General features: G+C 38.3%; 2 protein-coding genes across 2 annotated transcripts; one reads left to right on the plus strand and one right to left on the minus strand.

The window, feature by feature from the left end:
* The first annotated feature begins 4,509 nt into the window (after window positions 1–4,509).
* On the plus strand, window positions 4,510–9,333 carry LOC140947748 (tissue inhibitor of metalloproteinase-like). The gene is made up of 2 exons (XM_073396926.1): window positions 4,510–4,687; window positions 7,700–9,333. The coding sequence occupies exons 1-2, from the start codon at window positions 4,579–4,581 to the stop codon at window positions 8,227–8,229; spliced, it is 639 nt and encodes a 212-aa protein (XP_073253027.1). The 5' UTR covers window positions 4,510–4,578; the 3' UTR covers window positions 8,230–9,333.
* LOC140949167 (major facilitator superfamily domain-containing protein 12-like) lies at window positions 9,175–19,078 on the minus strand. The gene is made up of 13 exons (XM_073398399.1): window positions 18,294–19,078; window positions 16,020–16,125; window positions 15,442–15,559; window positions 14,821–14,951; window positions 14,178–14,270; window positions 13,667–13,759; window positions 12,400–12,573; window positions 11,795–11,898; window positions 11,356–11,465; window positions 10,758–10,850; window positions 10,302–10,388; window positions 9,451–9,522; window positions 9,175–9,236 (listed from the first exon to the last, which is right to left on the minus strand). The coding sequence occupies exons 1-13, from the start codon at window positions 18,836–18,838 to the stop codon at window positions 9,175–9,177; spliced, it is 1,788 nt and encodes a 595-aa protein (XP_073254500.1). The 5' UTR covers window positions 18,839–19,078.
* Between the last annotated feature and the right edge of the window lie 2,482 nt (window positions 19,079–21,560).

Raw genomic sequence — 21,560 nt, forward strand, 5'->3', positions numbered from 1 at the left:
ATGCATAACTTTTCACAATTTCCATCCCCCCCTTCCCCCACCTCTGATTTATGCAAGCCCAAAACACGTTTTCCCTTGCCCAAATAATACTTGCCGCCCGTCCTGTATACGATGTATACGTTTAGCCAAGAAGATCGGCAATTACTAGAGAAATTAAAAATCAGGTCACGTTTACAACAAACTCTTACATTAAGTTCTCACTTACGGGTAAAATTATGTTTTAGGGGAGGGGTAGGTGGGTAGTTGCCCATATCCGTCCCGGCTAAATTCAGCCGATAAGTAAAGACGTACCACAACGACATACAGAAAACCCACACAATTTGTACAATTTTTTTTTTCTAAGAGAATGGCGACTTCCCTACCCATTTATTTCTATTGTTCAAGATAACTCACGCATTAAATTGTTCATGAAAAACAGGAATGATGACTTAAAGGCATTACAATGTGTTACAGGGAGATGTACTTTACAGAAAGTGAATTAGATTTTCGCCAAAAAGAAAGCACAGAACATTATTGTTCAGTGTTGAACTGTGTACTATATTGGGAATATTGTACAGGACTGACACATTACGGTACTATGAATTTAAGAGAGAGGCTGAATTTTAAGCTCGGTTAATGAGATATAAGGATCACATCTTTCATAATAGGAACCTTTCATCTAATAATAAGCAAATTTACAATTGTTGAATCAATGGATGGCTTACTAAGCTTTGCTGTTGCTGTTATTTATTTATTTATTTTCATTTTTTTATCTCTACTTCCGGTCAAATGGATTATTGCCTAACACATGCATCATGACGCAATGTTCGTCTCTTTGACGTAACCATTGCACATCAAGCTTGTACAGCTTAATTAAAAAATTAAATTTTAGTTATGCTGTTCCACCAAGTTTCTGGTGGTATAATATCATTCCGTAATACTCTTTGGTCCTCTTTCTTCCGCTTCTAGAAGACTACAGAAGGACTAAAATAGCTAGGTCTGAATTTTGGGTCGGAAATGGCTAGTCAAGACTGTTCAGGTCATAGCACTTCATTTTCAGGTTTTCTTATTCGACGAAGGAGGTCTTTTAGCTGGGGTGCGCCTTGCCTCTGCCTGGCGTTTCACGTCTGCTGTATTACTTTCACTCGTCCTTAATTTCGAATTCTTGTTTGTAAAGAGAGAATATAGAGGCTCACAAGTGCCACAGTGGTCATGTTGGGAAATAATTTCTTAATTAGGAGCTGCAAATTGGTGATAAATATATTAGAAGACTATATTATGTGACAGTGCCGCCAGAGGAAACATTAGTTTCGCCTACAAACAGGTCATCCGTTTGAGATTTATTAGAGGCCAAAAAATAATAATTAACAAAAATATAGGTGGAAACTCACGATAGTCGCGATCATCAAGAACTCGCCTGCATTCCATTTCTTGAGTTTACCTCGCATATCATTGAGTAAACAGCGTCGGGGATCAGGGCCTTTTATTTCACAAATATTTCATAACTAAATTATTAGGGAGGTAGGGGGTACTGATGATACGCTGAAACTTTTAATAGGATTAAGCTAGTGGGCACTGCCCGGTATTCAATATCCGTCTAGACCGTCACTCAGTCAAAGAGTAACAGTGGTATTTGGGAAACCTTGCCCATATATACTTCACCCTGGTAGGTGAGGGAGGGGGGGAGGTGGAGGCATTTTGCAGTACCGTGGGGTCAAATAGAAAGATGGCAGAGTGCACAGCGGCAAGTTATTTGTTTGGACTGGAATTTAAGCACATTTCTCTGAACAGGTGAATAAACAAACTAAACGTAAGCCAAATAATCCAATAAGAGAAAAAAAAATTCTATGTCTGATATAGAGAAACTTATAGGACGTTAACTTGTTCTCAGCCAAAAGTCAGACAGCACACTTGACATTTTTTTTTTTTTTTTTGATCAGAGAGCTGTACAAGCACTGCTACCTCGTTTAAAAATAGCAAATAAACAAGGGAAAATAAAAGGGCAGAATTTTAGAAATAGCAAAAAAAAATTCTTTTCAGACGCTGCGCCAATACACTAACGAAATCCAAAGTAGGCCTAGGTTGAATAGTACCTCATGCGGTGTCGCAATTCATTTTATCATGGGTTGTTTTTCAAATGTCTCTACATCAACAAATCGCATATTTTCTAAAAATAAATTGACCCGTAAAAATAGAAAAAAAAAATTCCTCAAGGTAAAAAAAATGTGAGTATTTGATAAATCTGGAAAGAAAGTTCACCCGGAAAACAAAACAAGTCTTTAAAAAGGCACTCAAGAATAAGAGCTTTTATAAAAATGGGAACGCCTAGGATATGAATAATTGACCGATGACCCGAAACCGGTGAGGCTTGTTCACGCCAAAAATTCTATTCTGTCGACCATGATTTTTTTTTGTTATATACATATATATATATATATATATATATATATATATATATATATATATATATATATATATATATATATACATATAATTCCAGCCTAGCCTAGGGGAAATAACCCCTACTTGCAAGTTCAACTTTTGTTCCAAGTAGCAAAAAATGCTAACGTCTCAAAGGAAATCATCGAACCCACTTCGATTCATCTCCTCACAATAATAGGTTAAAATATTGGGCGTGCGAATGGCCTGGATACCGTGTACAAGCTCCAAACAAAAATATATTTTTAATATAAATCTACATACCGTGCGAGCAGAGGTTTCTTTCTGGCATGGCTTTTAGCATTTGTTAAGTCCAGTGTTAAGTCCTTCGTGGGGCTTGTCAGGTCGCAGCAACGCGAACGACTTCGTATTATGCTAAGAGTCCATGCCAGATAGAATCCACTGCTCACAGGGTATTTCATTGCAAATCATGAGGTTAGTTTCAAAGGAAACCGAGTTCCGGGCAGAGGAGGCGTTTTGAATCCTAAGTCTTTGTGAGAGGTGGTAAATTTTTTTGTAAAACAGCAGATAGAGGTGAAAAGCTTTCTTCACTACCAACTTTTGATTCATCGCCCATTCATCTTAATCACGTGCTATGTACGAACTGCACGTGATTAGGTGTCTCTCTCTCTCTCTAACACAAACGAGACGTCTTTAATGTTAGCGAATAATTAAGGAATTTTATCACGCTTTGTGACATTGACATGTCGGGTAATGTAAGATGGGTGTTACAAATTTGACCTATTCATTTCACCGTGTAAACATTTAAGAGGAAAGACAAACATCCGTTTCATATTTTGTGGCCCAGTTGTTGTTAGGAAATGAAATCCATCTAGATTGTTCTCTGACGCTTCCACCTTCTAACTTAGCGTTCCATGAATTTATAAGGTATTCTGTCCCTGCAAATTTCTAAGGAAAAAGAATCTCAATTTGCAGTATAAAGAAGAAACCACAGAAACCTCTGAAACGGCGGATATCAGTGCCCAGTTTGTCCACGCGAGTTTGCAGATAAAAAGGTCGACATCATGAGTCTGGCTTAACCCCCCTCCCCCCCCCCCCCCGGGTAATTTAGTGTCCTTAAACGCTAAACGTCGATAATGAGTTTTGAGAGGTTTCCTTAAAAGGAAACACGGGCATTGCAAACATGGAATTTAAATGACGAAAACTATCTCCACCAAGCATTTGTTTTACACCCACTCAGCAACTTCATTGATCGAAACACGTTCGAAAAGAAGGGAAATATAAATATTTGTCTTTGAAGTGTTACAAGATTAAAATTAGATACCTGTGAAAGGGACAAATTCCTTTAATTAAGAAACTTAATGATAAGATGTGCCGATAACCCCAAAAGCAATGGGCACAAAATGCCTTAAGGTAGAAAATAGCGTCGATCAATCACTTGCAAACAGCAACACAAATAAAATTTTCGTTAAAATATCACTGTTCCTGTCCCAGTTTAAAACGTTGTGTTTATAATGAAAAAGAGTTTAAAAAAATGGTTAAAGAAACTGGCTGACGTGTTCATAGTGTTATCTATTTTTGAAGAAATTTCCGTGATGGAATTTTGTCAAACGTGGTCGTAATAACAACTTAAAAACAACTTTTCGTGCAAACATGATCACCCTACAGTCTATCAGAAAAAAATTTACACACGTATTTTCAATCAGATATCCTTATTTCCTCCAGCAGACAGGCGAGACTGCATTTTTTATCAACCTTGCCTCTTAAAATTCCCAACAATTAAGTTATTTCCTGACACGACTGAAATTCCACTAGGATTTGCGTTATTTCAATATGCAACAACAGCCGTTTCTTAACAAATGTTCACTATTCGTTTTTGCACAAATGTTGAACGTAAACTTAGCATATGGTATCATTAAGTTGTTTAATGTTTGAATCGCCAACGTAATGTGTGCTCTTACTACGTAAGACTGCAACCCACCGCGTTCTAAACAAAAAAACAAATTGTGTAATTTGTTGACGTCACGTAACTGGGTTGATTTTAATACCTCCTTAACCACATCAAACTGGTCGCTATGGTAAAATGGTATAAAAATCGACACCTATCGTGTACTATCACAGCTTCATCGCGATAGGTCCGATAGTGAATCAGCCGCACTGAATCCTAAGAGACCGCAAGAGCAGAAACCGAAAACCAAAATGGGGATTTTACAGCTACTTTTGATCGCTTCTTGTGTAGTAACTTCGTCACTGGCCTGTTCATGTATGCCAACACATCCTCAAAAGCAATTTTGTTACGCTCATTACGGTAAGTAAAGCAGGGTAGTGTATGATATATACAGAACAGTTAATTTTGATCACCCCGGCTGTTTCTCGTTACAGCATGTTTCCTTGGAGTATCCTTTCACTTTCACCGCAACGTTACGAAAGTTTGTTTGAAAAAAGCTTTACAAACTGATTTTTTTTCCGATGCAACCAATACTGTTCGGTAACAAATCCGAAATGAGCTACCATTTCAGTCAGATTTGCGACCATGGGCTAGTGTAACAAAAGATGTAAAAAAGGAAAGCAGAACGTAATAAAATGACAATTGACTTTTCCGAGTAAGTACTCAATCTATCATCTCCACAATCCTCTCATAAAATAAGAAAAAAAAACTATGAAACCAACCAAGAAAATAAAACAAAATACGTCGGCTTTCGTTCAGTTCTTTGTCCTCAGGTCATACTAACCTTTCATCAACTCAGCTATTTAAAAAGTTGAATGCCAAGTGCCACAATACATGTCTGTCATTAAAATAATATCAGGCTGGCTGCATGTAGCAGACAGATCAGATCGCAATGGTGTTTTCTCCTGAGAAAACTGTTTAATTTAAATCTATCTATCTGCCTATCTATCATTCTAGCCTTAGTAAAGGTTGAAGGGTAGGAAATGAAAAAATACGATTAAGGATTTATAACTATTAACGCCTCCGCTTCTTGCCTTGCCCTATTCTGCTAGCGTTGCGTGACGACACTAAAAACGGCTGTGTCCTCCAAACTGATGGGTAGGAGCGTTACGTGATGACACTAAAAACGTCTGTGTAGCAGACTAGCCTTTCCCTGCGCTGTTGTCGCAACTGCACCTCGACTTTTGAGGCGTAAAATGAAACCGCAAGATCATGTTAAAACAAACAATCGACCAGTTCAGATTAACCAACTGATAAACCTTTTTCCGGATATTGATTTTATTTCGCTGATATTTTGTTTCCTAAGACACGTGTGTTTTAGTCCCGGGGGGGGGGGGTAGTCGATATATCCCTGGGTGGGGAGGTGCGGCGCGGCCCCTCATACCCTGACCCTGTTTAAGACAAATATCGCTGATTTTCCTACCCTATTTAAGACAGAATTCCGATTTTTGATACCCTGTTTAAGACATTTAATTAACATTAGAGCCTGTAAAAATTTTGCTGTTTATCGTCCAAGAAAAGATATCCTGTTTAAGACAAAAATTGATAAATCGATACCCTGATTAAGACAAAAAATGATAAATTCGATACCCTGTTTAAGACAAAAATCCCGAAAAACATACCCTGGCTGTCCGCACGCCCCCATTAAGCCCTTATGGAGGAGTACCCCCCCCCGGGGGGGGTTTAGTTTGGAAATATCCCACCAGTAAAGTTTTCATGTGAGAGCCGGGATCTTTGATTAAGCCACCACACCCTGGATCTAGTAGCCCATAAACAAACCTATCTAATTACAAAAATTTTTTTCAGATTGAAGTTTGATAAGTTAAATACAGTTGTTAAAATGTATTCTTGTTAGGTATGTGCCACTGACCCCCGGGCACTGACCGATCTCATTTTTCGTGCAAAATTATTACTTAATGCTTCCTTACAAATCAGTAGTAGAAACACTAGTCAGAGCGATTCTCTTTATTTGACATGTTTGTTTTAGCAAATTTAACCCATTCGAGAATGCACCGAGATATAAAGTTAAATTGTTGAAAGACAGCAGATAATCAGATAAGATTGTGAGACAGCACAAATAGAAGTGAGGAGGAATAAAACAAAACAAAAACAGCGTGCATTTTCCGCTCTTCGTTTCGCCCACCCTCAACTATCTGCACTTCTCCAGATGATTACTATTTCCCTAATGGACCTAATGTTTACGGCTGATGACTGTCGACCTCACTCAACAACAACAACAACAATAACCTTTATGTGCATGACTATAATTACTTACAGTGTTGCAAAAATGAATGATATTAATAAGAGTAAATCAAGTGACAAAATTCATTTCTTAGAGAAAGATATGTTGGGTCAGAAGCTGTCAGAGAAAAATTTATCCTCGATTTCACTCAATTACTGATAAGGAAATTGTCATTAATTCGTGGACAATAAATATCTTGCCCCTCTCCCAACAAGGCTTTCCTGCATGAGATAATTTATAACACTGTGAGGGAATGAATTTCCTTGTCTGGTCTGGTTGAGCAGAGAATCATCAATGAAATGATGACTTGTGAATGCCCCCTTTGGTGACGCTTGAGTTTAAAACCTGACAAAGACTTAGTGTGAGGGAGTGGGGGCAAGGGAGGCGGTTTTTTTTAAGCTTGGCCCAAAATTTACGCTTAAGTAAAAGAATCGTTCTACTACACCTGGGACTATTCTTCCTGTCAGAGCAAAAGTAACATTTTTAAATTATTCTCAAATCTGTAAAACTGTAAGTGCTACGGGTCTGAATCCAACCAGGATCTACCATTCCGAAGTCTGAATCTCAGCCTATTGAGCTAAGAGGTCAACCAAGCGGTGGTTGAAATTCCTTGTGGGGGAAGGGGTACTAGACCAATATTTGGGTATAGGTGAGCCTCGGAGGGTTTGAAACCCTGACCCGGACAAAAAATCCTAAGATACCTACCCTGTTAAGGACAACACCCCCTAATTACCTTGTTTAGGACTAAGGACAAAATGCACATTGTCTTGTTTTAAAGCAATAGTAATTTCTTTTGTATACTTGAAGTACAAACAAATTTCATCTAGACCATTATCAGTGGTGCAGGCCAATACCCTGTTTATAATCAGGACAGACTCAAGCGAAAATATATACGCTGTTTATATAATTAGGACAGAGAGGTAAAAACCATACCCCATCCTGCGGTACATCCCCGAATTGTCCATATAAGGGAGTACCTCCCCCCCCCCGCCCATTCTCCAGGGTTGAAATCCCAACTGATTTGTATTGAAGAATTGAAACGGGAATATATGAATGAAGCAGAAAATTAAGATTCATGCGTAAAAGAATGTCTAACCTTGCTGTTTTATTTTTTTCTTCATTACGTGTAGCTTTTCGTGCCTCTGTCGAATCAAGAACGGAGCAACCTTTCATGCAAATATTTAAAGAACAAGTTTATACATTGGAAGTTAAAGAAATTTTCAAAGGTCAATCAAACGTGGAAATCAACCCCCTTACTAACCAAGTGAAGCTATACGCCCCTAGCAATGGATCGTCCTGTGCGGTATGGTTACAACCGGGGAAAGAATACGTGCTGTTTGGAAGAGTTCTCCTTGTGCAGGGAAAGCCAAAGCTGTTCCACGGGTTTTGTGATTGGCACAAAGAATGGTCGGATTTGACGACAGAGCAACTGCTTGGCATACAGTCACTATACGGTAAAGGATGCATCTGTTCCATTGGATTTTGCTTCACCCCAAACTGCAGAAATCTTTTGCCTGGTTGCGATGGATACGATTATAATGTCGACCAAGAATGCAGGGAGAATTACCAACGCTGTGCACGCCAAATTAGTCCCAGAGGAGAAATAAAATGTGCCTGGATCGGTAGAAAGACGTGTTCAAGAAGACTCTTTTTTCCTTAAGTAATTTTTAAATCACCAAAAACAGTGAAAAGCAGGCAATATAATAACATGCTTTCCTTGTATTACTCAGGTCAGTTTGAAATATCATATTAAATACGTCTCTTTTACATGAATAGTAACTACATGTAAAGTACAGTGACAGCAGTAGATCGAAAGGACTATGGGCTTTCTGGCGGTTTTTATTTTGGTGCCTTTTTTTGCACAGAAAAGATGATAAGCCAGACGGACGAGTTGTTAGAGTAATTATAATTCTAAAACTCTACCCTCTTTTAAATTTTTTTTAGGCGTTTTTGGGTTTACCATGATTCTCATCTTTCACTCTGATTCGCTATGCAGAACTCTATCGAACGGACATATTTGGGAGGGGGGCGGTCTCGTGAAAAAGGTACTAGGGTCCCCTTAAGGATTAGAGATGTCCCCCCTTTTCAGTAGCTGAAACCGACTGTTCTTACTAGTGCCCATTCTAAAAGAGAATGTCCGGTAAAGGAAAGGTGATGTTACACGTTACGATTCGCAACGACGATTTTTAGCGCAAAACAGCGTTGCAACATTGTTGCGACATTGGCTCAAATGGTAGCAACATTGTTCCAACATTGTGATGCTGTGTTGCTCAAAAAATCGTCGTTGCGAATCGTCCCGTGTAACACCACCTTAAGGGAGAGTTGACTGAATCAGTGGGTAACTGACCACCTACCCATCCCCTAAATCAACATTTTGCCCTAAGTGAGAAGTAAGTGCTAATGTTGGTTTAGGGGAGGGGTAGGTGGTCAGTTATCCAGATACGTAAAATGATTCGAAAATTATTTCTAGCGATTATGACGCCAGTGTAATACTTGGGTTTTAACAGCGATCAAGTAAAAGAAATTGTAGATTATAGGGGTTTAGAGAAACTTGATTAAAAATGTATTTGAGTGTAGTTATGGCTCGCTTAAGTATAAAGTTCGTTTATAAATCTGTGGACGGGAGTCGGTGTAGCTCGTCTAATGCTCGTTTTACTTCTTCAATATCTGGAAGAAAAAAGATATGATTGTTTGTTAGTTTCTATTAGAACGTTAAGAAAAACTAAAAAATATCATTACCGAATCAAATGAATGGAATAATGTTTTTGAATGGTTTATATTGAGTTTAATAATGGCTTTCTTGCTTTCAATAAGTAAAAGATTAGGTTCTAAGCCTAACTTGGCAAAAACTGTGGAGTATTTTTTTTTTCTTATTACGAACCTTGTTCTCGTTGGCTACGCGGCTGCGTTTCCACAGTCTCACAATGTGATGGAGAAGCCGTTAATCGTGAACCTTTTAAGACAACACAGAACGATGAAGTATTAAATAATCAATAATGATTTATGCCGCAGCACCAATGCGCGCAACTTCCACTTCACTTAACCCCACCACTCTCCAGGGCTGATGAAAACAAATAACTTACTACTTTGTCAAAGTCAGTGCTCGATGATGAGGAGATGTGACGGTGAATTTTAAGCCTGGTGAATACATATGGAAGATGATTTTTCAATCAGTCGCACAGGCGGCTCGGAAAAGAAAATCCGAGTGCTCTTGAGTCCAACCTTTGACCTTCTGTTTTTTCACCATCACTCACACTGTATATTTCTATTGAGCATAAGCCATAACGACATTCCAGTCTTAGCTGTGCCTGAACCTGGATTGGTGGCTGATTAGCTCCCACGAGTCTCCTGTAGCTCAATAGAGGGTTTAGCTTCACGTGTACGGCAAACGGCAAAACGTCAAATTCAAGATGAAAAATTTCTCAAAATAGAAAAGGAGCAGACAAAAACAGCTCAAAACAGTTCTTATCGGTGGATAAAAAAATTGCGTGAAACTCAGTACTAGGAAACGACACTTAAAGGGGACACTTGGTCACGTGTTACAAATTCGCGTAAACGTGATGCTCAGCCTCTCTGATAGTAAAGCATCTGTCACTGACCAGCAACCGGAAGGTCTTAGGTTTGACTCCTGTTGGAAGCACAGCATTCGGAACCTCCTGTGTCACTTAATGAGAAGCATCTCTAGTATCTCTCTTTCTCTCCTTCATTCCTGATTTATCTGTTTGAACCTACCTTGTAGCTCATTGCAGTCGCCATCAATATTAGTTTTCATTTCATTGTGTTCTATATCCACTGGAGGAGTTGGTGCTTCCGAAGAAGCTAAAAAAAGAAAATAAACACTGAGAATTAAAACTCATTTTAAATGTTTTTAAACTGGGTGCCACTCAGTATCGAGAATTGTCTTCACGGTGAGCAAGAGACAAACTTCTTGCGTGAAAAAAGCTCTCGAAGAAAAAGCTGGAAAAAATCTGACACTAACTAAGCCTACACGCGATGTAGAAAATAAAAATCGTCCCTTTTGATGCGGCTGGTTATGTGAAGGGGGTAAAATTTTTCAATACTAAAGCATATAAAAAGGGGTACAAAATAGCTTTTCCGTCAAAAATGGTATATAATTGGGTAAGGGAGTCGAACCTCGGGACGGAAGCCTACCCGTGTTTCAGTCCTCCTATTTCCATATGGACATACCTAAACGGTAGGCGCAGTTGACTAATGGGAGGCTAGTCTGTATCACTTCATTATCCTCTCGAGGGCTTGCTACTGTTATCGTTAGCTCTGGTCCTGCAAGACGAGACCTAAAGCATCAAACATTGCGTTTTCAAATAACTCTTGGACCACGTCAGACGAAAGAGATAATTCACAAACGCGGGAAATTGAGGCCAAAGGAAAAATTCCTTAAAGGAACTCATGCCTTTAGACAAGCGCCTTAACGTCCGTTCCATGCTTACATAAGTGAGACTTTTTGCCAGCTGGGACTCAGCGCTTTTGTTAAATCCCACACGTTTATCTGCCCACAGTTAACTGCTTGCAGCTAAATAATCTGTAGGCTGGGATGATCTCCAAAATTAAGTGTAGGCTCTTAGCCAATGAAAATACAGATAAAATAATGAGTACAATGTATAATCAGGCAGAAGTCTCACTTCAGATCATGCTGTTTGTCGATGATCAACCTCAAGAGAGGATAAATCTTCTCTTGTCAACCTATAATCAACTGTGTTGCTGGATTGATACGCCACAATAATATTCTTAGCATATAAACTACTTTTAAGCTAGTGTACAACTTTACCTTCACTGGAGTTTCTTGAGCTCATGAAAGCGGTCGCAACAAGCATTGGTACGACAATACAGCTCCCAAAGGCCGCTGGGAAGGCAGAGCGTAGGTAACTACCAATAGATCTAATGAAGCAAGATCGATTGAAGATGAATAATCTATCTATTATTCATGTTTTATCCTTTTATTATGCAGAAAGTTTATCTTTCACACAGATCGATGAAGTTTACTTAAAAGCCTGCACTCTCCACCGTGAAGTTTATTTAAAATATTAAATAGAGGGGAAATCCAAGGGAGTAAACTTTACCATTAGTCTTTCAAGATTTTTGTCACCAATTGTAACCTACAATAAAACTTTTTGAAGTAGGACGAGGTTTAAGTCAACTCCGAGATCTTACGTACATGCATTGTAGATTAAAATGTTCTGACTCATAAAAATGCAACACGTCTTTACCTATTCTGGCCGGCAGGGCAGAATATTTGGACTGTAAGAACAATTAAACCAAGCGAAACTCTTTCTGTACATTCAAGTGCACTTGAAACAAAGCTGTTGACTTCCTGAAAGAAAATAAAGGGAAAATCACTAAAAGAGTTGTACCTAGCGCTTTTATTCATGTAGGCAACCAGCCTGCTCATCGTTGAACGAGAATGACTCAGATTCAGCCACATATTTTTGTTACAACTTTTCGATTGCTTAATTATTAAGATAATCATTGGAGTCAGGGTCTCGTAACTGAGACCGCGAGTGGTCGTCGACCTTCTCTTCTCAGAGCCACGCGCGACGAGCAAAAATAAGCCCTGGAAATAACACACGCACACTGGCTTTCACGAAGAAAATTCGTTGTTCGTATTGACGTTAAGTGGAGATTATTCTTAACTTTTAGCTTACGCTTTAGTGTTTTGAGAACTAGATATTAATAAATTGTTCACCACGCAACATTCTTTAAGTCTATTAAAACACAGGGTTCTGTTTTTATTTACTGAGCGTTCAAATAGTAAGATTTGATTGCTCGTGGTTTGATAAGTAAATATATGATCGCTACTTAAATAGTGACCAACCTCGTTGTGTCCAATCATCTCTTGATGCAACTGTGACGTTACCATGATGACAAGAGACGACATGCAAGCAAAAATGACCGTGGGCGCATAAACCAGCGAAGTTTGCTCTGCTGACTGCAGGAAATACCACATGCAGGTACCAAACATGGCGAAAGTAGTGCACAGGATGACAACCTAAGGAAAAGAAAATCATTTAGAAAGATGACTTGAATATCCACGTACAAATTCAGAATTGTTAAGCATGATAGTAATACGATGAAAGCAATAACATGAAGAGTCCACTGTAAACTACGCGAACAATTTCTGTATAAACTCTACACAACCCATTAGCCTGAATTAACTTAAGGGGGAATTGAGAAAGCTTTTTTTTTAACAGGGGTGGGGCAGGGGGATAAGGAGAACGGACTTCACCGATTTTGAGGATCACTCAAACCCGGCAAAATATTTCCTCTACTTTTTAACGAGAAAAGATGCTTTTGAGCGACGCACGACAACCGAAAGTGAACTTTTTTCGCTCTTGGGGCAGTGATTTTGCCTAAATTTTCAGCCAAATCTACAAGAATAACGATCATTTTATTAATGCTCATATACTTGCTCTTGACAATCTATGGATATCGTTAGGAGAAAATTGTTTGGTCACCATTGGGAGTTAAAGGGTTACGTTCCCTGATACTGATCATGAAAAACTGGCATGGGGGATTTTATTTTACTCATAAATGGCTGATTTAGCAACAGAACGGGAACGTCAGTTGACGACGGCGCGCGCAAATCAAACAACTGGCTTGACCAATGGCTGAGCGGCAAACTGGGCACCGGAAGTAGAGTTTAGTCCTTTTCGCGCGCTTTGCCGTCGTCAAATGACATTCCCGTTCTTTTGCTAAATCAGCCTAATAATCTTAAGAAGAGGCGAGAATAATGGAAAGAGAGTGTAACGCTCAGTCGAGCGAGCCCTTGGGATTTATGAATTTCACCAAAGTTATTTTTAGACCAATTAAACGCTTGAAATTAATCGGAAGTTGGTTTCCATTATTCAGTGTTGTCAAGTGGAGAATTCAACATTGAGTCACCCAACATTACAATGATCTGCTTTGTATTGTGGCAGTGGCGCGTGGACTTGATGACGTTTCAAATATTCGAGAAAAAAGCGCGTAGGTCTCAGCAATTAGACCTCCGTTCAATTACAACCTCTAAAATGATTTATTATAATAAGAGGAAAAATATATCTCGCAGATTCCCTCTTTTTTTCATTTGTCTCCCTTGATCCTACCCTTGGTGTCTGTTTTTCAATGAAGCTTTTGCAGGTGATCTCCGTAGCAATACGGGTCATCACAATAATCAGCGGGAAGAATGCTATTGACTCCTACAACATAATAAAATAATTATTACAATTATAAGTATCACCGTGCATTTAAGTTTACCGTAAACCTGATTTGAATAAACGGCATAAGCGAGCGGTACTAGCTTACGATTAAACGACGGCGGACAATGCTGTAGGGGGGAAGCCGAACAGCCTTTTAATGTAATTGTCAAGTAAGTTTCCATCTTAGGATCTTGCAATTTAATCTTAAAATCTATCATTTAAAAGTGGACAAATGCATTTCCATCGAAAGGTTTTATAGCCAGAAAAAAAAGGGGAGAATCCTTTATTGCAAAATATTGGCCAAAAAGATCTTCGTCAGCGGACAATATCGCCCACATTGACAGCAGCGTCATTTTTTAAGCTGCCTTTTAGGAAGTAGAAAGTGTTACTGACTTAATTTTAAGGTAGAACCACTTACTTTCCGCAACTGAAGAGTTTCAGTGAGATACAATGGAAGGTATGACTGGACGATCTTCAAAGCATTGTTTACAAAAAGGATAACAAAACCAGCCTAATGACGTCGGGAGAAGACTGTTAGAAAAAAAGAAATAATAGGCAGAGGAATCTCTTCTTAAAATATGTAGAAAGATTATTTGATTTACACACAACCATCGGAGTAATTCTGAGCTGAAAAGTCAGTCAAAAACATGTTGTTTGACCACCATGCAACAGTTCAAAAATTCGCCACAAAATAATAAAATGAGAATGAAAAAAATATATAAATATAAATATATAACGCAGTAATTATATAAAATTATGATCAAGGTTGATATGCTGCATGTTGGGTAGGTTCTGACTTCTGATTGGATAGGGAGTCACGCCACACAAGGGTTTTACGTCACTTGCTGCAAACAAGTTTGTCTTGGGTCGGTAAAACGCGCAACATGTAAATATTTTGTCGGAAAAAGTAGAACCACTCTCTACTTTCTGCGACAACTTTTCGTAACCTGCAGCAACCTGATTTGCTGCCAGTTCGTGGATGAATGTCTCAAAACAGGTTACACGTTTTTGTTGTTCGCAGTTTTACCGTATCTCGATCTACCTTTAGAACTTTTACTGACCTTGTATAACAAGGGTTCTTTGAGCCATTCGTACCATTTTATTTTTTGCCTTTCTATTCTGCTCGTTTTCTCCTGATCCGCTAATGAACTTGGTGTTGGAATGTCTGCCATTGATCTTCCGCAGTTCTTTTCTTTAAGTCAAAGGATATATTTTAACAACACAACCCTGTATACTGTCATACACAGTTTTCAAGACGTATCCAAAGCTTTTAGTGTTTAGCAGCCAAAAAAGGCAAGAATCACGGAAGATCCTTACATACGTGAAAAGATAAATAAATATTATGATATTATTTTTCATATAAAATTTGTTTAGACCATACTTTTGTTCAACGTTAGTATCAGTCCGTTTCTTGTTTTTAACAATTTGTTTGACCCATCCAGGTCTGTTTTCAACCGCAATTGGTGAGGGGGGAGGGGCTAAGGGGGGGGGGGGGGACGCGAGGGACATGGTATTTGTACTTGACTCATTTTACACCAACTACGTCAAACCCAGGACTTCACACGGAAAGGATCTACAAACGTTATGCTGTTCTGGCCTCGGACACCTGTCTGTAGCGTGGATAGCCTAAAGATTGGCTTCTTCCTTGGTGAAAGCCGGTACTTGTTATGAAGTTATTGTACCTTCATCCTCTTTTTCTTCCGGCTTGAACTCTCGAGACTGTGGTATGGACTCGAGGACGGAGAAATGAAAAGCAAAAACGAATAGAAAACCCACAGGAACTAGAACGAGCGTAACGTACTGAAACAGAAAATAAACAGACAGAGTGTGATATTTTTGCAAACTCAGAAAGCGAAAAGATGATGCCCTAGCCCGTTCACAGTTTTTTTCCCCAACGCCTGCAATCCATACATCCCCCGCGATTTCAATTTTTACACACAAGCGCAAAGACCTCTAAAGCCTGAAAAGTAAGGGGTCTTCTGTGAACAGGCTATTGATGCCTTAATTACAGGTTTACATTGTCTCGTGTTTACAAAGGTAAGAAATTTTATTTTTAAGGCAACAGAGGACATGAAAAGGATGATCGGTAGATACAGCCATTAAAGTTGGTTTGGTAGACTGCCCATCGTAAGGAGGAGGTTCAGGGTAGACATTAGGGTTAGCCCTAAGCCTGCCCACTTTCAGTTCCTCAGTTAAGAGTACGTTGGGTCTAAGATCCGAAGATAGATTTACTGAAAAGACTATTTTTGCTTTCACTTACTGTAAATTGCTCGCTGATTTGTGAGTTCACTTGGTGTTCGGTATTCTGTTGTAATAAGACCCACAGTAAGATATAAAGACACACTTGGCAGATACGAGCAATAGATCTGAAAAAAAAAATTCAGATGTAAGTTTTTTCATTATTTTCTTCTGATCCGTGGGGCTATCAGATTGCTATCAAGAGTAGCAATACGTTATCATACCGCACAGCCAGCATTCAAGCAGTGGCAGCACAGAAAATATAGTCAGCTATAGTCACGGCATTGTACAGCCATAGTCAGTTTACTCAGCTATAGTTACCATTGCACAGCTTAGTCAGCTATTAACGTCACCACTGCACAGCTTAGTCAGCTATAGTCACGGCATTGTACAGCCATAGTCAGCTTAGTCAGCTATAGTCACAGCATTTTACAACCATAGTCAGTTTAGTCAGCTATAGCTACCATTGCATAGCCATAGTCAACTATAGTCATCATTGCACAGCCATATATCACTGACCCGAGCTCAGTGAGTGACACCACACCCAGTCGTTCAGCTAATATCTAGCTCACATTTTGAAGCTATAATCAGCCTCGAAGAAATCAATAAAAGCCTTCACTGTTGGGAAAAAATCCATCTAGATACCAGGGGGCCGTTTCTCGAAAGTTCCGATAATTAACGGGCCCGGTAAGCTGTCCCCGTTTACATTAAAGATCGAGGTTTCAATAGTTTTGCATCTAACATGATAAAACTATCAGTTAATGAAACAAAATGGAGTAGTTTGCTAGCCAGGACCCGCGCTCTTATTCTTTATATTGCGATTTGAATATTTGATTTCGGGCCCGAAAAGTTACCGGGACTTTCGAGAAACGGGCCCCAGATACCTAGAAATGCCTACTCTTTGAGGTACAATTTTCTAAATATTGATATTGTTAAGGCAGTAATTCATGCTCTCATGCAAATTGGGAGTCATAGAATGTGCATACGATCGAGATTGTTCCCACTTAAGATTCGCGAATTAAACCCAAAACAATTTTAGGCTTCGTTTAATCGGATCATAAGGAAACATGTCTGGCAGTGGACCAATCAGGTGTCTTGAGGCAGAGAATCAAATGTGAGCCGAAGTCAAGACCCAGAGTCAAGTCTGGTTTTAGAACAGACTGGTCTATAAATCCTATTCTAATTCAAAACGAGAATCATGGGGTATCATATAGAAAAAAACATAAGAAAGTGTATGATTATTTCAAAATTTCTACACAATAATTGTATGGGTAAAAGTATAAATTATGTAAATTTAGTAGAAAAAAACGATGTGTGTAAGTATACTTAATAATTCATTAGTATTTTCGATATGCGATTTCTTTAATTAAAAAGAAACAATTCAAACGTACGAAATAAGAAAACCGGCTGAAATAAACATAGACAAAGCGCAAGACTCTAATTGCCTTACTACGTACTTTGCTGTCAGAAGTACGCTAACAGAGAAGATCCAAAGTAAAATATAAATTCTTGAGAATAACAATTCCATACTTGTCTTGTTAATTTTACTTCCTTTTACAGTTCATTAACATTTTATTGCCACAATAATATTAAATTTTAAAAAAGAACAATTTAACTAATACTAATTCGCAGCCACAAGACAGCGCCATCTTTCCAGAAACAGGTAGGTGCACTCAGCGGTTTTAACTTATTCACACCAAGCCAGACAACTCGCAAAACACTATGAAAATCCTCTTGCCTTGTAGACGTGAAAAATTAGTTAAGAACAGTGATTCGCATCCGGCTAGCAGTGTAATAGTGGCTAAAGTTAAAAATGTATTTTGTTTTGGAATGATTCAACTATGTTTACGTAAAAATAATAGAGTGGTAATATCGGGAAAAAATAATTAATTAATAGGCATCGTAGCCATATACGTTTTTTTTAAAAAGTCTAAAAAAATAATAACACATGCAATTTCCTCTATACTGGCTACGAGCCTGTCACGAAAGAAGAAGCACTTCTTTCTATTTCTCTCTCTCTCTCTCTATGTCAACACAGTATTGCGATCTAATTGCTAAGTAATTGAATTAGATAAAAAAGAAAAACAACAACAAAATAACATGACCGCTTAAACTATACAAAGTATTTAGGTGTCAGAGTATTGTGAAAAAAAAAATAAAAGCCGGAAAAGTGCGATTTTGTTTAACTTTGTAATTTGTCTTAGCATAACGGAATAGTTAGGCGCAGATGAAAATAGCGACTATTGTTATTGGTGCTATATACGTTCAAAAGAATAATATATTTCAAAAGACTTACCTGGAGTTTTCTGGAACCTTTCCACTTTCTGTACGCATTTCTTTCATCAGCTTAGAATAACTCACATCTGTAAGCGGCCAGCCAACTGATAGTAAAACCACTGGCATGAGGTAATACATTCCTAACTCTAAACTGGAGCTACCATCTCCACAAAACAAACATGGGGTGGCCGTAAAAGGCCAGGCGAAGAGTACAATGGCCGACCCAACAACATGTCGCGCTTTTTGTATCCCATAGGAAGAGAACGAGTTCCAAATTCGCTTGTCGCGACCGAGTCTAATCACTAGTAAAGTAACGACCGTAAGAATCTGACAAATGAAGAACATAATTCCAGCGGTTGTGGGGAATAAACCAGCAACTTCTTGAAAATAGAGCAGTGCATAACTATACCACATACTTGAAGTTAAGTTATTGAGTATATGCCCTGTCTGACAGGCTATACGGTTTCTTGTTGACGGTTTTTCGTCGTCACCATTCGTTTCTTCCGTGAAGTCATCGCCAACATTGTTGATCGACGCAGCTGTTATATCACGAGAACTGGCCATCCTGGTTACTGTTTTTATGTTTAAAACTCCGTTTCAGTGGCAATGAAGATATAATTGCAGATCAAGCAAAATGCTTCATATTTGTTCTACATGGTAGCAGCAATGTGAAATCTCTTTACACGAAGAGCGTCTCATTTCAATTTTTTCTATCAATCATCATTTTCTAATCAAAGGAAAACAATCCTGAGAAAATTTTACAGAAAATAATTTTTAAATAACATTGAAATTTTGATCAGAAGTATTGACCCACCGGCTGCAAGTCCAGCAACAATCTTTCGTAAAAATTCATTTCTATCAAAGCTATTTGAAAGTGTGAATTCCCTGAAACGAAAGCGAGTTGTAATTCTGTGGTACTTTTAAGGACATTTTAACGACTCAGAAGTTTCTGTGGTTCATAAAATATTCATTTTGCTGATGTAATATACTTAAATCTACAATTCTATTTGTCTGCATATATGTTTTTGTTTCAATATTTATATGTTCGGCCAGCCATTCTATCAAACTTTGCTTAATTTGCTTGCAACGTACAGCAGATTTTTTTTTTTTTTTGGGAATTAATGAATCTTCATATCAGTACATGTAGTGTTAAGTTCTTTTTAGAAATATGACTCATTGTGATGTACATAGAATTAAACTGAATTTACTACTTGCACAGATGGCCTTGCTTTGAATTTTTTTTTTCCGACTCAAAGAAATTGAAACATGGGTGGCTAAGCACAAATCTCTGACTGGAAATCATAAGCGAACCAAGCATTAATTGCCATTATAGATGAGGCCACTTCTTGAAATGAACGATTCGGACAATTTTACAGCGTATAATGTTTCAAGACAGTGTCAGTGCCAAACAGTTCGTTGAAAGAGGAAAACTAGTCACCACAGTTCATCGGCTCATGCAGTTTTTTAAAGTGTCCGTTTACGGCTCGACCCGACCGCGGGCTGTCGGTCCTCAGGTTTAACGATTTTCTTTAATATATCATATCTGGTTATAACACAGAGTTGGACGCGAAATGAACCATGGCTGGCATATTTTTTTCAATAGTTACTTTGTTACTTTGCTTTAGAGAAGAAAGCCATTCAGAAAATTAATAGACTGAAAAAAAAGAAGACCGACAGAACAAGAACAAGAACTAAAAAAAATATTACAGAGACAATTTTTAAAATTTTCCAATTCTTATTAGACTGAACATTTTGAGTCCCAAAAGCTAGTGACCAACATCAGTTTTCTCCCAACAATATTAATCTATCATCACGAGGATACGATAGGAGAAAAAAGTGAACATGGTCACCTGGTCACCAGAGGAAAAATACTTTCAACTGATCTTTTCAATTGATCTCAAATTCTCTCCACTGATTCTTTAATGGAATGTATGGAGGTCACTCAAAAGAATTTGCTTGTGGATATTGGTGCTAAAGGGGTAAGAGTCAAATGGTATACCACTGGCGGATCCAGGGGAGGCCTGAAAATTCTGTGAGTCACAAGAAAATAATACGGTAAATCAGATTTCTTTTTTTTACTTACCACAAACAAAAGCACTACAACTTGAGTCTCCAGAAACCTCTTACTAGAACTTTACACGGCTATAAATTATCTTACGGTCAGCATACAGACCGAAGCTCTTTTAACGGATTTCGTTTTGATCTTTCATAATTCTAAAAAGGTATCAGCGAATTGAAAATCAGTTAGTGGCTAAATAGGATGATGTGATGTAACTATGATGTACAGTAAAATTGACCTGCGTATAAAAACCTAGATTTTTCCAACTTAGCCAAAATAGGTTCTTGTAGCAATGATATTTAGTGGGATTTAGGCTGCCTTAGGTTCTTAAATAGGTTATTAATTTGATAGGGGCACCAGCGATCAGCACAGATAACTAATACAGGGCATGTGTGATATGGAATATGTTGCTGTGTTAAATAATTATCTGGAATACAGTTTGGATAACCATACAGTAAATTTATCTTTCCAAAGTACTAGTATGCACGTCTTTGATGCTTCAGTGTCCATAAAATGCTGTGTTGGCAAAGTTAGACATGATATGGTTTTCATTTTGGTTTATTCTTTGAATCTTAATGACTGAAACCTGGACTAAAATGTTATTTTTTCCTCTGTTTTCATCTGTGCTTTCATTTTTGTAAAATAAGAACCTATTGAAAATTTGGGTGCGCCGGAAGCTCTAAGAACGGCTCACAGGATTGGTTTAGAAAACAATAGATAGCCCTAACCCAAACAAAACTAACAATGAATCCCAACTCTGAAACAATAGAGCTTCGGGCCAACAAGAACCTATCAAATTAAAGGAGAAAATTTTAGGCTGAATAGGTTCTTATGAAAAGGGGGTTTAAAAATAAAAATTTTAGCCTTAGAGGTTCTTAAATTTTAGGTTCTTACACGTTGGCAGGAGCCGATTACTCCTGACGCGGGTTTTTACTGTTTATATATGGTGTAACTTTATTGGTAAATTGGCTCGCGAACTGGTTGCAGACGTTCATTTTTTCCTTTCTTCTCGGCAACAACTGGTCATAATTCCTGGATCTCTGCAGTCTTGCCAGTTGCCATCACATCCGACAATCCAGAAGCGTGTCCCAGTTCCGGAGCCATGCTCACGCCAATTCTCACCACGGCAATGACAATTCCCTCGGCTAAATAATTCGTGTAGCCGGTCTGAAGAGGAAATAACAAAACATATAAAAAAATAAGATAGTTTTAAGAGTACGAAGGCCG

The sequence above is a fragment of the Porites lutea genome, chromosome 9, assembly GCF_958299795.1.
Source record: "Porites lutea chromosome 9, jaPorLute2.1, whole genome shotgun sequence".
NCBI lineage: Eukaryota > Metazoa > Cnidaria > Anthozoa > Scleractinia > Poritidae > Porites > Porites lutea.